The following is a 14,251-nucleotide window of genomic DNA, read 5'->3' as shown; positions in this document are numbered from 1 at the left end:
AAATCAGGTAAAGCAGCGCCACCCTCTAGCTTGGGCCTCTGCAGGACCTGAAGGGACAACTTCCGTCTGGACTCCCCCCACACAAATTTAGTCACTAAAGAATGGATGCGGGTAAAAAAAAACTGCGGTACCGGGGTGCACGCATGCGCTAACAGATACAGCCCTTTAGGCAAAAGTGTCATCTTGACTAGATTCAATCTTCCCATAATGGATAGTGGTAAGGCCCGCCACGTCCTAAATTTATCCATAAACAGGGTCTCCAGGGGGGCAATATTCAGGGAGTACGCCAACTGGGGATCCTTGGTGATAATAACCCCTAAGTATTTGAAGGAGTCCACAACTGGCAGGTTGCAGTACTGAGGAGGCCACGTGTGCGACCACAGGGGCATGAGCGCCGATTTCGTCCAATTTATATGCAACCCCGAGAACCGTCCAAACTCGCCAATTACATCAATCGCTCTAGGGAGCGTCGTCTCGGGTTCGTCCATAAAAATGAGGAGATCATCCGCGTAAAGTCCGACCTTGTCCGCTCTGTCACCCATAGCAATTCCTTTAAAGACCTGATCCTGCCGAATTCTCAAAGCAAGGTGCTCAATGGCTATGGCGAACAAAAGTGGTGACAGGGGGCAGCCTTGTCTAGTTCCCCTGTGGAGTCTAAAGGACTCAGACATCGACCCATTTACAAGTATATTAGCCTTGGGAAGGTGATACAGGATTTCCACCCATTCAATGAACCTAGGGCCAAAACCAAAGCAGCGTAACACTTCTAAGAGAAACACCCACTCCACGGAGTCAAAAGCCTTGGCGGTGTCTAGAATGTTGTTTACTTTTAAGAATTCGTCTAAACCCTTTTTGAAACTGTCCACTGTTCCTGCTGTGAACACGTCCTGAGGAAGTCTATTCCACAGATTCATAGATCTTACAGTAAAGAAGCTTTGACGCTTTTGGAGACTGAACTTTTTCTTCTCCTGTCGGAGGCAGTGCCCCCTTGTCTTTTGAGTGCATTTTACATGGAACAGTTTTTCACTGTATGTTTTTGTATGGCCCATTTATAGATTTGTATAGGTTAAATCATGTCCCCCTTAGACATCTCTTCTCAAGACTAAATAAATTCAATTATTTTCATCTTTCTTCATAACTAAGACCTCCATGCCCCTTATCAGTTTAGTCGCTCTCCTCTGTACTTTTTCCAGCTGCAGTGCGTCTTTTCTATGCACTGGTGCCCAGAACTGAACTGCATATTCCAGATGAGGCCGCACCAATGCTTTTGTAAACTGGTAATATTACATCCATGCCCTGCAAGGCCATGCCTCGTTTAATGCATGACATTATCCTGCTTGCCTTAGAAGCAGCTGGTTAACATTGTATGCTGTCATTTAAAGGGAACCTGTCACCGGGATCTTGGGTATAGAGCTGAGGACATGGGTTGCTAGATGGCCGCTAGCACATCCGTAATACCCAGTCCCCATAGCTCTCTGTGCTTTTGTCTAAAAAAAAAAAATGATTTGATACATATGCACATTAACATAAGAGTCATATCTTACTTGTGTGACCAGAGAAGAGTCATATTTTCAAGCTCTGACTCATCTCAGGTTAATTTGCATATGTATCAAATCTGTTTTTATACACAATAAAAGCACACAGAGCTATGGGGACTGGATATTGCAGATATGCTAGCATCTAGCAACCCATGTCCTCAGCTCTATACACAAAATCCCAGTGACAGGTTCTCTTTAACCACTACAGGACCGCCTGGCGCCTGCCCTGTTATTCCTCCTCGACACGCCGGCGCGTCCTCTCACGAGACGCGAGATTTCCTGTGAACGCACGCACACAGGCGCGCGTGTTCACCGGATCGGCAGGTAAACAAGTGCATCTACAGCCTGCCAGTGGCGATCATTCGCTGGCAGGCTGTAGATGCGATTTATTTTTTATATTTTTTTTAAACCCCTAAAAGGTATATTAGACGCTGTTTTGATAACTGCTTCTAATATACCTGCTACCTGGTCCTCTGGTGGTCCCTTTTGCTTGGATCGACCACCAGAGGACACAGGCAGCTCTGTAAAGTAGCACCAAGCACCACTACACTACACCCCCCTTCCGGACGTCTGAATGGAGCCCTACAGGGGGGTGATCACCCCATAAAGACTCCCTGATCACCCCCCTGTAAGGCTCCATTCAGACATCCGTATGTGTTTTGCAGATCCGTGAACCTATGGATCCGCAAAACACTGACGCTGCGGATCCGCAAAACACGGACACCGGCAATGTGCTTTCCGCATTTTGCGGATCCGCACATTGCCAGAACTATACAGAAAATGACTTTTTTTTTTCTGCAATTGCGGACAAGAATAGGACATGTTCTATAGGCTCTACAAAAAAGGCAGGTCTGATCTTGTGCGCACACTTGCGTTCAGTCCGCCCCACCACAGTGACAGATTTTTTATTTTTTTTCTGATCACTGCAAAAACACCGTAAAATCGCTGCGGCGCTATACTGAGGGGCATGGCGAGTTCATAGATTTTTTATTTTTTTTTTTGGCACAAGTTAGCGGAAATTGTGTGTTTTTTTTTTTTTTTTTTTTTCTTACAAAGTCTCATATTCTACTAACTTGTGACATACCCCTCACGGAATCCAAAAGCGTAAAATGTTTAGACATTTATATTCCAGACTTCTTCTGACGCCTTAGGGCCCCCCCTAAAATGCCAGTCAATTTCCGCTAACTTGTGCCAAAAAAAAACCTTATAACTCGCCATGTCCCTCACGGAATACCTTGGGGTGTCTTCTTTCCAAAATGGTGTCACATGTGAGGTATTTATACTGCCCTGGCATTTTAGGGGCCCTAAAGCGTGAGGAGAAGTCTGGAATCCAAATGTCTAAAAATGCCCTCCTAATTTGGGCCCCTTTGTGCATCTTGGCTGCAAAAAAGTGTCACACATGTGGTATCGCCGTACTCAGAAGAAGTAGGGCAATGTGTTTTGGGGTGTCTTTTTTACATATAACCATGCTGGGTGAGAGAAATATCTCTCTATAATGACAACTTTGTATAAAAAATGGGAAAAGTTGACTTTTAGAGAGATTTCTCTTGCCCAGCATGGGTATATGTAAAAATACGCCCACATGTGTGACACTTTTTTGCAGCCAAGATGCGCAAAGGGGCCCAATTTCCTTTTATGCGCTGTATATGTGTGTGTGGTACTGTACACTGCCTGTGTGTGTATACACTGCTGCTGTATATGTGTGTGTGTACGGTACTGTACACTGCCGCTGTATGTGTGTGCGGTACTGTACACTGCCGCTGTATAATGCCCATTTTGTTTGGTTCTAGACTTCTTTATATGTTAATTTAAGAGGTGTTATTTTTGTCGCTGAAAATAAGGTAAAATAAAAAAAGGCTCCTAACTCTTTTAGCTGGCTCCTAGATTCCAAGGAAACTTGTCAAGCCCTGATATAGCACATTCCTGGTTAGGTAGGTCTATCCCTCTCATTGCGATGATGGTAATAGTCTGCATGCTTGGGAGTTATGAAAGTTAATTCAATTTTTCCATATATTATTATTATTATTTTTTTTTCTCAGTGATGCGGTTAGATCCTCCATTCTCATGGTCTCCTGCACTTTGTTAATCCACATTGCGATTGTGGGGGCAGAGACTTGTCTCCACATACAAGGGATACATGCTCTCGCTGCGTTGACCAAATATCGTACCACTGATTTTATTATAGGTAGTGATGGGAATCTCGCACTGATGGAGTATAAAAAAGGCTGGCAAGAACTGGGCATTCCCAGAAAATATGTAATATTGTTCCCCCTAGCTGCCCCACATTGCCAGCAAAGCGTTGAAACTGTAGGGAAAATAAAATGTACCCCTGATAAAACACTTCCATATGGTGAGGGGATTGCTCTCGGAGGTGGTATTTAGAAATATTCCGCTAGGTCTTTCTGGACCTCTGTGAGAACTTGTAGGTCTTGTATGAGAGAGTTGTTTAGTTGCCAATGCCAGGCTCTGTCCCGGAAATTCGGATGTGAAAGTGTCATTGATATCAGAGCGTGGTCAGAGAAAGTGATGGAATAGATCCAGTTTGGAGTGTTGTATGAAAAAGTAGTCTAGTCTAGAATATGAATTGTGTGGATGAGTCAAATGTATAGTCCCTGGTTGTCGGGAGCAAGGTACGCCATGTGTTTATCAGTTGGTGTGTAAAGAAGAGTTCCCGTAGTCCGGATTGTGTAGAGCAAGGTAAATATGATTTGACCCTTGGAAGAGTCAATGCTTGGGTCGTTAGTAAGGTTGAAATCACCCCCCAATATCAGGATGCCCTCAATAAATTCTTCTAGGGCTGCGGTATTTATCTCCGTCCTGAAAAGGTAAAAAGACTGAACTGAAGACATCCTGAACGGATTGCTCTCCATTCAGAATGCATTAGGATAAAACTGATCAGTTCTTTTCCGGTATTGAGCCTCTGTGACGGAACGCAATGCCGGAAAAGAATAACGCTAGTGTGAAAGTACCCTAAGGCCATAGGATTTGCTGACTTTGTTTTATTTCTATTTTCGCTTAGCGTTAACTTACTGCGCTTAGTGATGTACAGTACAATACTTTTTAGTTTATGATCCTTTTACTTTCATTGTACCATAAGGTATCTATTTTGGTCATTTTTACTGTATATGGGCATCACAATACACATTGATTTATTGATTGTTGTTTGACATATCTTTATATATTTTTTTTGTGGGCTTTTTTCATAATTTTATTTATTGTAGTATTGGTATACTGAGTTTTTCCTTGCTAACTTTGCTGTATTTTTTTCTCACTTTTTAAATGTATAAACTGAAATAAATATATATATATATATATATATATATATATATATATATATATATATATATATATATATATATATATATATATCCATAGAAAGATTCAGGCAGCACTCCCTTCAGTGCAAATATAATAGTGCAGGTGCCCGCGGTGGTCCCTCGATATGGGACAAATTCAGTAGAGAAGGAAAGTCCGCAGCACTCCTTTAAGTAAAAAAGTGAAATTTATTCACACATGTCAGACAACGTTTCGGTCCTCTCACAGGGCCTTTTTCAAGTCAAGTGAACAAAAAAGTGCAAAGTGCAAAAATAAATACAGCTCTACAGCATGACACAATCCATTATCAGCCAATAGAGTACTAGTGCACTCCCATTCATGGGTGGACTACAATTCATATAATTAACTCCATATATTGCCGTACATACCAACTTCAATAGCAGTATATCAGTGATACATTCAATAATAATTCATCATCATATGTGTACATAAGTGTATATAATAAAGTGAACCGTGCAATTTAAAAAAAGTCCTTGACTATATTACCTTGCCTCAAGCCTGCTGGAGAACCGAGATAGTTTGTGGAGAAGGCGTCTCTACTTGTGTCTGAACACGCCACTCATCCGCGTCCTCTGCTCCTTACTGCGCATGTATTCAACCCCCTTCTGTTCAAGCAGCTTCTAATACTCCTACGTCGCCTCTACGGTGGAAACCAGCGTGATGACGTACGGTCGATCACGTCCAGGCGCCGCACACAGACAAATCTGCGTCAGCGTATAGACAGATCGCTCGCGCCCCATCACGAGTCCATATCCACCATCTTACTTTAGGCAATATTTTTGGGCAATAATATCATGCCTCCATAACTCCCATATTTATCTCGTCTCCATCTACACAGGGCTCGGCACTGGCAAAAAGTCAGCATACATATATATCTCTGATCCAGACAAATCATTGTAGCTTCCATTTAGTTCACTGCATATAGAGAGCAGACAACATCAGGGTATAGGCCATGTAAAAAGGGTGTTTAGCTAACCATTCCTCCTGTCACCCTAAATTCTACATTTAACCCTTTGGGTTTTAGGGTATCAAGCTGAAAAATCCACCTTAGTTCAGTTTTTTTTAGTTTGCTTAATCGATCACCTCCTCTTTCCAATGGTTTAACATGATCTATAATCATAAATTTCAAATCACTTTCTTTATGATTTTTTTCGGCAAAATGCTTTGATACAGGCAGATCTCTTCTTTTATTCCTAATAGATTGCCTATGGTTATTTAACCTAGTCTTTAGATCATAAGTGGTTTCACCAACATATAATTTTTTATATTGGAGAATTGTTGATAAAGATGAGAATATGTGCACAGCAATGAAAAATATGGAACAATCTTTTATAGACAGGGGATACCCTAGAAAGTTAGTGAAAAGACATGCAGAAAGGGCTAAAAAAATCCCCAGAGATGAGTTATTGACCCCGAAAACTAGAAGAACTAATGATAGAATGCCGTTTGTATCATCATATAACGAGTTGAGTCCCGAAATTGAAAAAATAATAAGGCGACATTGGAGTCTATTGAGCAGTGGACACCCAAATGTTGCTGCATTTAGAAGTGTGCCGATGATGGCATATAGAAGAGCAGGCAACATCAGGGATAAGGTAGTACACTCCAAAGTACCAGATAAAGGACAATCTAGACAGACATTTCTTAAAACAAGGCGCACGGGCTCTTTCCCGTGTCTGGGATGTGTGAACTGTAAACAGATGGTCAAGGGATCGACGTTCGCACATCCAGACACGGGTGAGACCTTTGATATAGGGCATTATCTCACCTGTGATTCGTCATGGGTGATATATGTGCTATGGTGCCCTTGTAAAAAATTATATGTTGGTGAAACCACTTGTGATCTAAAGACTAGGTTAAATAACCATAGGCAATCTATTAGGAATAAAAGAAGAGATCTGCCTGTATCAAAGCATTTTGCCGAAAAAAATCATAAAGAAAGTGATTTGAAATTTATGATTATAGATCATGTTAAACCATTGGAAAGAGGAGGTGATCGATTAAGCAAACTAAAAAAAACTGAACTAAGGTGGATTTTTCGGCTTGATACCCTAAAACCCAAAGGGTTAAATGTAGAATTTAGGGTGACAGGAGGAATGGTTAGCTAAACACCCTTTTTACATGGCCTATACCCTGATGTTGTCTGCTCTCTATATGCAGTGAACTAAATGGAAGCTACAATGATTTGTCTGGATCAGAGATATATATGTATGCTGACTTTTTGCCAGTGCCGAGCCCTGTGTAGATGGAGACGAGATAAATATGGGAGTTATGGAGGCATGATATTATTGCCCAAAAATATTGCCTAAAGTAAGATGGTGGATATGGACTCGTGATGGGGCGCGAGCGATCTGTCTATACGCTGACGCAGATTTGTCTGTGTGCGGCGCCTGGACGTGATCGACCGTACGTCATCACGCTGGTTTCCACCGTAGAGGCGACGTAGGAGTATTAGAAGCTGCTTGAACAGAAGGGGGTTGAATACATGCGCAGTAAGGAGCAGAGGACGCGGATGAGTGGCGTGTTCAGACACAAGTAGAGACGCCTTCTCCACAAACTATCTCGGTTCTCCAGCAGGCTTGAGGCAAGGTAATATAGTCAAGGACTTTTTTTAAATTGCACGGTTCACTTTATTATATACACTTATGTACACATATGATGATGAATTATTATTGAATGTATCACTGATATACTGCTATTGAAGTTGGTATGTACGGCAATATATGGAGTTAATTATATGAATTGTAGTCCACCCATGAATGGGAGTGCACTAGTACTCTATTGGCTGATAATGGATTGAGTCATGCTGTAGAGCTGTATTTATTTTTGCACTTTGCACTTTTTTGTTCACTTGACTTGAAAAAGGCCCTGTGAGAGGACCGAAACGTTGTCTGACATGTGTGAATAAATTTCACTTTTTTACTTAAAGGAGTGCTGCGGACTTTCCTTCTCTCTATATATATATATATATATATATATATATATATATATATATATATATATATATATATATATATATATATATATATATATATATATATATATATATCACTATTTGGTTAAATCGATATACTGTACCTCCTTTTATTGTACATTACACGTACCATATATTATTCTATCGTTTTGGTTTTATTTTCTTCACATTCTTGTGTTTTAGTTCTTTCACACGAGTGAAATTTCCATTCGGTTGTGATGCGTGTAGCAAACACATATCATCCGGACTGAATCCTCACCCATTCATCAGTGGTTCTATGTACATGTCTTTCAGGCATAATCTTTGCATTCAGGAAAAATCGTAGCATGTTCTGTGTTCTGCGTTTTTCACTCAGCCCTGGCTTCATAGAAGTGAATGGGGCTTGCGTGAAAAACGGATGGCCTCCGAATGCAATGCATTTTTTGCTGTTGGTTGCTAGGAGATATAGATTGTTGTTCTTCAGTTTTTCTTCACGCACATCAAAAACGGTACGATATGTACGGAAAAAACAGACACCACTGAACACAATTCCTGAAAAAACTTATTGAACTTGCGTGCAGGGATGTTACATCATTTGAAACTTCATTGTTGGACATTCATCAAAGACTGGCATTTTACGCTGGTCTTTGATATCCCCTTGCGCTGCTGGAGGATGTGTTTAATTTATGATGAGGTTCAGGTCATAAATTAGGTGCACCCTCTGGCAGTCCACGCAGCTACCATTTGATTGTCGTTTACAGTTGCAAGAAAAAGTATGTGAACCCTTTGGAATGATATGGATTTCTGCACAAATTGGTCATAAAATGTGATCTGATCCTCATCTAAGTCACAACAATAGACAATCACAGTCTGCTTAAACTAATAACACACAGAATTAAATGTTACCTTGTTTTTATTGAACACACCATGTAAACATTCACAGTGCAGGTGGAAAAAGTATGTGAACCCTTGGATTTAATAATTGGTTGAACCTCCTTTGGCGGCAATAACTTCAACCAGACGTGCACAATGGTCAGGAGTAATTCTTGACCATTCCTCTTTACAGAACTGTCTCCGTTCAGCAATATTCTTGGGATGTCTGGTGTGAATCGCTTTCTTGAGATCATTCCACAACATCTCAATCGGGTTGAGGTCAGGACTCTGACTGGGCCACTCCAGAAGGTGTATTTTCTTCTGTTTAAGCCATTCTGTTGTTGATTTACTTCTATGCTTTGGGTTGTTGTCTTGTTGCAACATCCATCTTCTGTTGAGCTTCAGCTGGTGGACAGATGGTCTTAAGTTCTCCTGCCAAATGTCTTGATAAACTTGGGAATTCATTTTTCCTTCGATGAAAGCAATCCATCCAGGCCCTGATGCAGCAAAGCAGCCCCAAACCATGAGGCCCCCACCACCATACTTCACAGTTGGGATGAGGTTTTGATGTTGGTGTGCTGTGCCTCTTTTTCTCCACACATAGTGTTGTGTGTTTCTTCCAAACAACTCCACTTTGGTTTCATCTGTCCACAGCATATTTTGCCAATACTGCTGTGGAACATCCAGGTGCTCTTGTGCAAACTGTAAACGTGCAGCAATGTTTATTTTGGACAGCAGTGGCTTCCTCTGTGGTTTCCTCCCATGAAATCCATTCTTGTTTAGTGTTTTACATATTGTAGATTCGCTAACAGGGATGTTGGTATATGCCAGTCTTTTGTAAGTCTTTAGCTGACAGTCTAGGATTCTTCTTCACCTTATTGAGCAGTCTGCGCTGTGCTCTGGCAGTCATCTTTACAGGACGGCCACTCCTAGGGAGGGTAGCAGCAGTGCTGAACTTTCTCCATTTATAGACAATTTATCTTACTGTGGACTGATGAACAGCAAGGCTTTTGGAGATACTTTTATAACCCTTTCCAGCTTTATGCAAGTCAATAATTCTTAATTGTAGGTCTTCTGAGAGCTCTTTTGTGCGAGGCATCAGTCACATCAGGCAATGCTTCTGAAAAGCAAACCCAGAACTGGTGTGTTTATTTAATTTTTTTATAGGGCAGGGCAGCTGTAACAAACACCTCCAATCTCATCTCGTTGATTGGACTCCAGTTGGCTGACACCTCACTCCAATTAGCTCTTGGAGATGTCATTAGTCTAGAGGTTCACATACTTTTTCCACCTGCACTGTGAATGTTTGTTTATATGGTGTGTTCAATAAAAACATGGTAACATTTAATTATTTGTGTGTTATTAGTTTAAGCAGACTGTGATTGTCTATTGTTGTGATTTAGATGAAGATCAGATCACATTTTATGACCAATTTGTGCAGAAATCGATATCATTCCAAAGGGTTCACATACTTTTTATTGCAACTGTATACCAGTACACTGGCATAAAAGAATGTGCCTTTGCTGGGACCTATGGCCTTGCAACCTTTCCTTCCCTGTCACTCTATCCTTTTCAGAAAGTGCATAGACATTCCAGTTGTGCCTATATTTAGCCACAATGGCATTTAAAAAGTCGTAAACTGCGGGTTTGCAACTTTTTTACACCAGTTTCTGGCTTAGGGGGTTTGTAATTGACCCCCAGTATTTCTTTATTGTAACACAAGTGCTGGTTTATCCACTAGAGCTGCTGCTTTTGTAAGTGTGTGGCACGGTGCTGGTATATTCTTCCTGCATTTAGGCTCCATTCACACGTCCGCAATTGTGGTCCGCATCCGTTCCGCACAATTGCGGACCCATTCATTCTCTATGGGGACGGAATGGATACAGACAGCATACAGTGTGCTGTCTGCATTTCTGGAGAGCGCCATCGATCTTCCAATCCACGGCGCCGGAAAAAATAGAGCATGTCGTATTCTTGTCCGCAATTGCGGACAAGAATAGGCATTTCTATAGGGGTGCCGGATGGGTATATTGCGGATCCGCAATGCATTACAGACGCGTGAATGGACCGTTAGTTTCATGCATTTCCACAGTTGCATCTGCATATTCACAGGGATGGATCAGGACACTTTTCTAGACAGCATTGCAGGAATTCTAATTTTATTATGTTTCATTAAACTTAGGGCCTATTCACACGACCGTATATTGGAGTCTGCATCCATTCCACAATTTTGCAGAACAGATGCAAATCCATTAATTTCAATATTCAAAAAAAATATAGAAATGCCTAGTCTTGTCATTGCTGACAAGAATAGGCATTGCGATCACAGGGCTGGCCATTCCGTTCGACAAAATGCGGAACGCACACACCTGGTATCCGTGTTTTGCAGATTGCAAAACACAGTCATCTGAATGAGCCTTTATTGGGGCACATTTATCAAGCTTGCTCGTTTTTAGGCGTACAATTAGACAGGTGTATTTGCTTTGTTTCTTTTGCCAACTATTTATCAAGCACTTCATAAATTGGACTAGACGTATTAGCATTAGTCTGACCTCTAGTGGTTCTTTATCAGTATGACCGGTGTAAATTCGCTAAGACTGGTCTAATTAGTATGCACATGCAATTGTGTCACAAGTGAGCTAAAATTAGGAAAGTAAACAGAATGTGGTGCAACTCGCCACTCAAAAGATGCAGAAAAGTACACCAGCCCTAGAGTGGAGTAGCAATTAGATTGTTTTTACGACTAAATCAGGGGCAAAATAAGGCACTCCTACATAAATAGGTCAGAAATTTCCTTACAGTATTCAGAAGTTTTGAACAAAGTGACTTCAGATGAAGCATCTGAAGCTTGCTTCACTCAACACTAGCAGACACTGTACTTTCATTTAGATTTTATTTAAAATGCAGGCAGACCTGCTGTTTGTTGACAAAGTCCCTGCTGAAGCTGTTCCAATGGCAGTATGCATGGAGTCTCCACACACACATGGTGTTGCGGGAAAGGTTGCTTTGTCTGGCAATTTGTCTTTTTATTTGTACAGGCTTTTGCTCTGTTGGACCCCCCAGCCGATCAGATGATAGATCATCAGTTTTAAAAACTGCAGAACCCCTTGAATCAACATGTCAGCTTTTTAACTTTTACAATTACCTCCAATAAACTGAATAATGTAGGTCTGTATGCTTCTGCATCACTGCACAATGGTACTGTGTGTCTTTTGTTTGTGTCCCTAAAGAGGACCTGCCCCCGCTTCTGACATGTCTGTTTGAGTAACTACTAGGATTCCTCATGTAACAACTTCTCGAACCTCAAATCTTTTGACTCTCTATTTTGTGCCATTCTTCTATTATTCCTTCTAGAAGCATATAACTAAATTGGTAGCAGTCTACAATATGGGTCCATCTGGGTGTTACCAGTTGGGGTGTATCCATGCACAATTTTACTTTATCTAATCAGTGCTGCCAGTGTCCGTGTGCAACTGTATATACAGAATTTGACCTATAATTGCCAGCAGCATGCAATCATTCAGAAACTTCTAGTAGATGAACCACAAACGGTTATGAAAAGCTGCTTCATAATTTTATTACATGGGGAATGCAAGTGGTTTCTAAAACTGACCTGTCAGGAGAAGTGATGGGTCCTCTTTAAGTTTGACAGTGAAATTGTTCAGAATATTTCTTGCTTATAGTGATTTTTGCCTTTGTGTATCTATATAAAATGTTAATAATGAAGCCTTTAAAAAGGAATAACGTTGATTGCATTTTGTTGCATATGACTTGTTGGTGGACTACATTTTGATGTAACTTATTTTTGTTTGCAGCTCATAGTACATGTTGGAGTTTCTGGAATGGCCACAGCTATAACACTGGAAAAGTGTGGCCACAACAAAGGTTATCTAGGTCTGGACAACCGCCAGTTTTGCCCAGATACACAGTGCTGTGTGGAAGGAGGCCCCGAATGCTTGCAGTCTTCTATTGACATGGATGTTGTTTTCAAGAGAGCGTCAGCGGCTGGGCTAGATGTTCAGTTTACAGTGTCTACAGATGCGGGCAGGTACTTAAATTTAATTTTTTATACATAAAAAATGTGGTTGATTGTTATTGAGCTAGTCTTTCCCTGGTCATTTTCAAATGTGGTCAGATTTATTTCCATGAAACTGATATTTGAGAGGCACATTTAGAACTGTACTTTGTATATGACCTATCCTTCCTAGATATGTCTTATGAACATCACAGCTACGTCCTACCATCAAGAAAACTACAAAATTATATTAACTGAAATATGGAACTAGAAATCCAGTCGACTCCAAAAATACATGGCACACCTCTCGGCTTCGAAACTCAGTTTGAACAGAGTCTGTACGTTAAGCAGTTTGGGTTGTATTAATCCCAGAATTCTGTCTTTCATTTCTATAGGGGATTTTTTTATTTATGTAAATGTATTTATATATTATTGTAATATTAATGCAAGTGTATTAACGACAGCAAAATGTATGGACTCCAACAATACATGGTTGGTGTAGGTCTGAACTCTAGGAGCCTCACCAATTCTGAGAGTTACAATGATTCATCACTGTGGCCCATTTACTGCTTTGCCCTGCACAGAAATGCCCCCTACTGCTAAGCTGTGAAGGGAACTGCAACTGCCCCCCCCCCCCCCCCCCCACACACACACACACACTTGAATACAATGAAACTGCACAGATGCCCTTTTTCCCAGAAGTTGGACCACCACCGATCATAAATTGATGACATATCCTGCAGTCAAATTCTCTACCACTGAGCTCTAACCCCTACCTCTAGTGAATATCCTAGCAATGGGAATAGCCCTTTAACACTCTGTTCACCTCCTGATGGTGCATTGTTACAATCCCCTCTCCCAAATGTAATTTATTTTCTTTTATACTAAATTAAGAAATGTTTGGAGAAGTTTATTTTCTTTTTTGTACTATGATCTCTTCCCATTTTAGATGGGGAAAAAAAGATAGAGAATGGATCTTCCATATTCATTTTAAAGGCAGTCTGTTAGCCCCAGCCCTATATAAAAGGTTGTGAATCACAACTCCCCGGTCCTTTGTCTGTATGCAGTGTTGTGACGTCCATGACATCGTCACATGATAGTAGCAGCAATGTGGCACTCCACTATGGCTGACATCTTTTCCCTGGGTCCTCCCTGACGCTATTACTTGACATCTCATCTTGTGGACAGCTCATCATGTAGGAAAGGTAAATGAGGATGACTAGGGCAGGCAGGTACAGGGGCATAGAACAACCAAGGATTACCAAGGAAAGTATATTATAATTTGGTTTATTTTTAAGCCACGTTAAAACATGTTTGTGCTACTTTTATTATTCTGCTGAGACATTTTAAGATAAATTGAGGATTATTTTAAAGAGGTTTTCTGAGATTTTGATACTGATGACCAATCCTCAGGGTAAGTCATCAGTATCTGATGGGTGTGGGTCCGACACCCGGGACCCCCACTGATCAGCTGTTTGAGAAGGCAGCGGCGCTCCTGTGAGCACTGTGGCCTTCTCCGTTTTTACCAAGCACAGC

The 14,251-nt window shown here is 41.1% G+C and overlaps 1 protein-coding gene across 2 annotated transcripts in view; it reads left to right on the top strand.

Annotated features, from left to right (window-relative positions):
• The window catches only part of PGPEP1 (pyroglutamyl-peptidase I), a 58,939-nt gene that overhangs the window by 27,053 nt on the left and 17,635 nt on the right, over positions 1–14,251 (top strand). For both annotated transcript variants that reach the window (XM_044269053.1, XM_044269061.1), the window contains one exon: positions 12,516–12,748. In XM_044269053.1, the coding sequence (XP_044124988.1) occupies positions 12,516–12,748 (233 nt within the window). The remainder of the gene's footprint in view (positions 1–12,515; positions 12,749–14,251) is intronic.

The sequence above is a fragment of the Bufo gargarizans genome, chromosome 1 (genome assembly GCF_014858855.1).
Source record: "Bufo gargarizans isolate SCDJY-AF-19 chromosome 1, ASM1485885v1, whole genome shotgun sequence".
NCBI lineage: Eukaryota > Metazoa > Chordata > Amphibia > Anura > Bufonidae > Bufo > Bufo gargarizans.
This window is presented reverse-complemented; position numbering and strand designations above follow the sequence as displayed.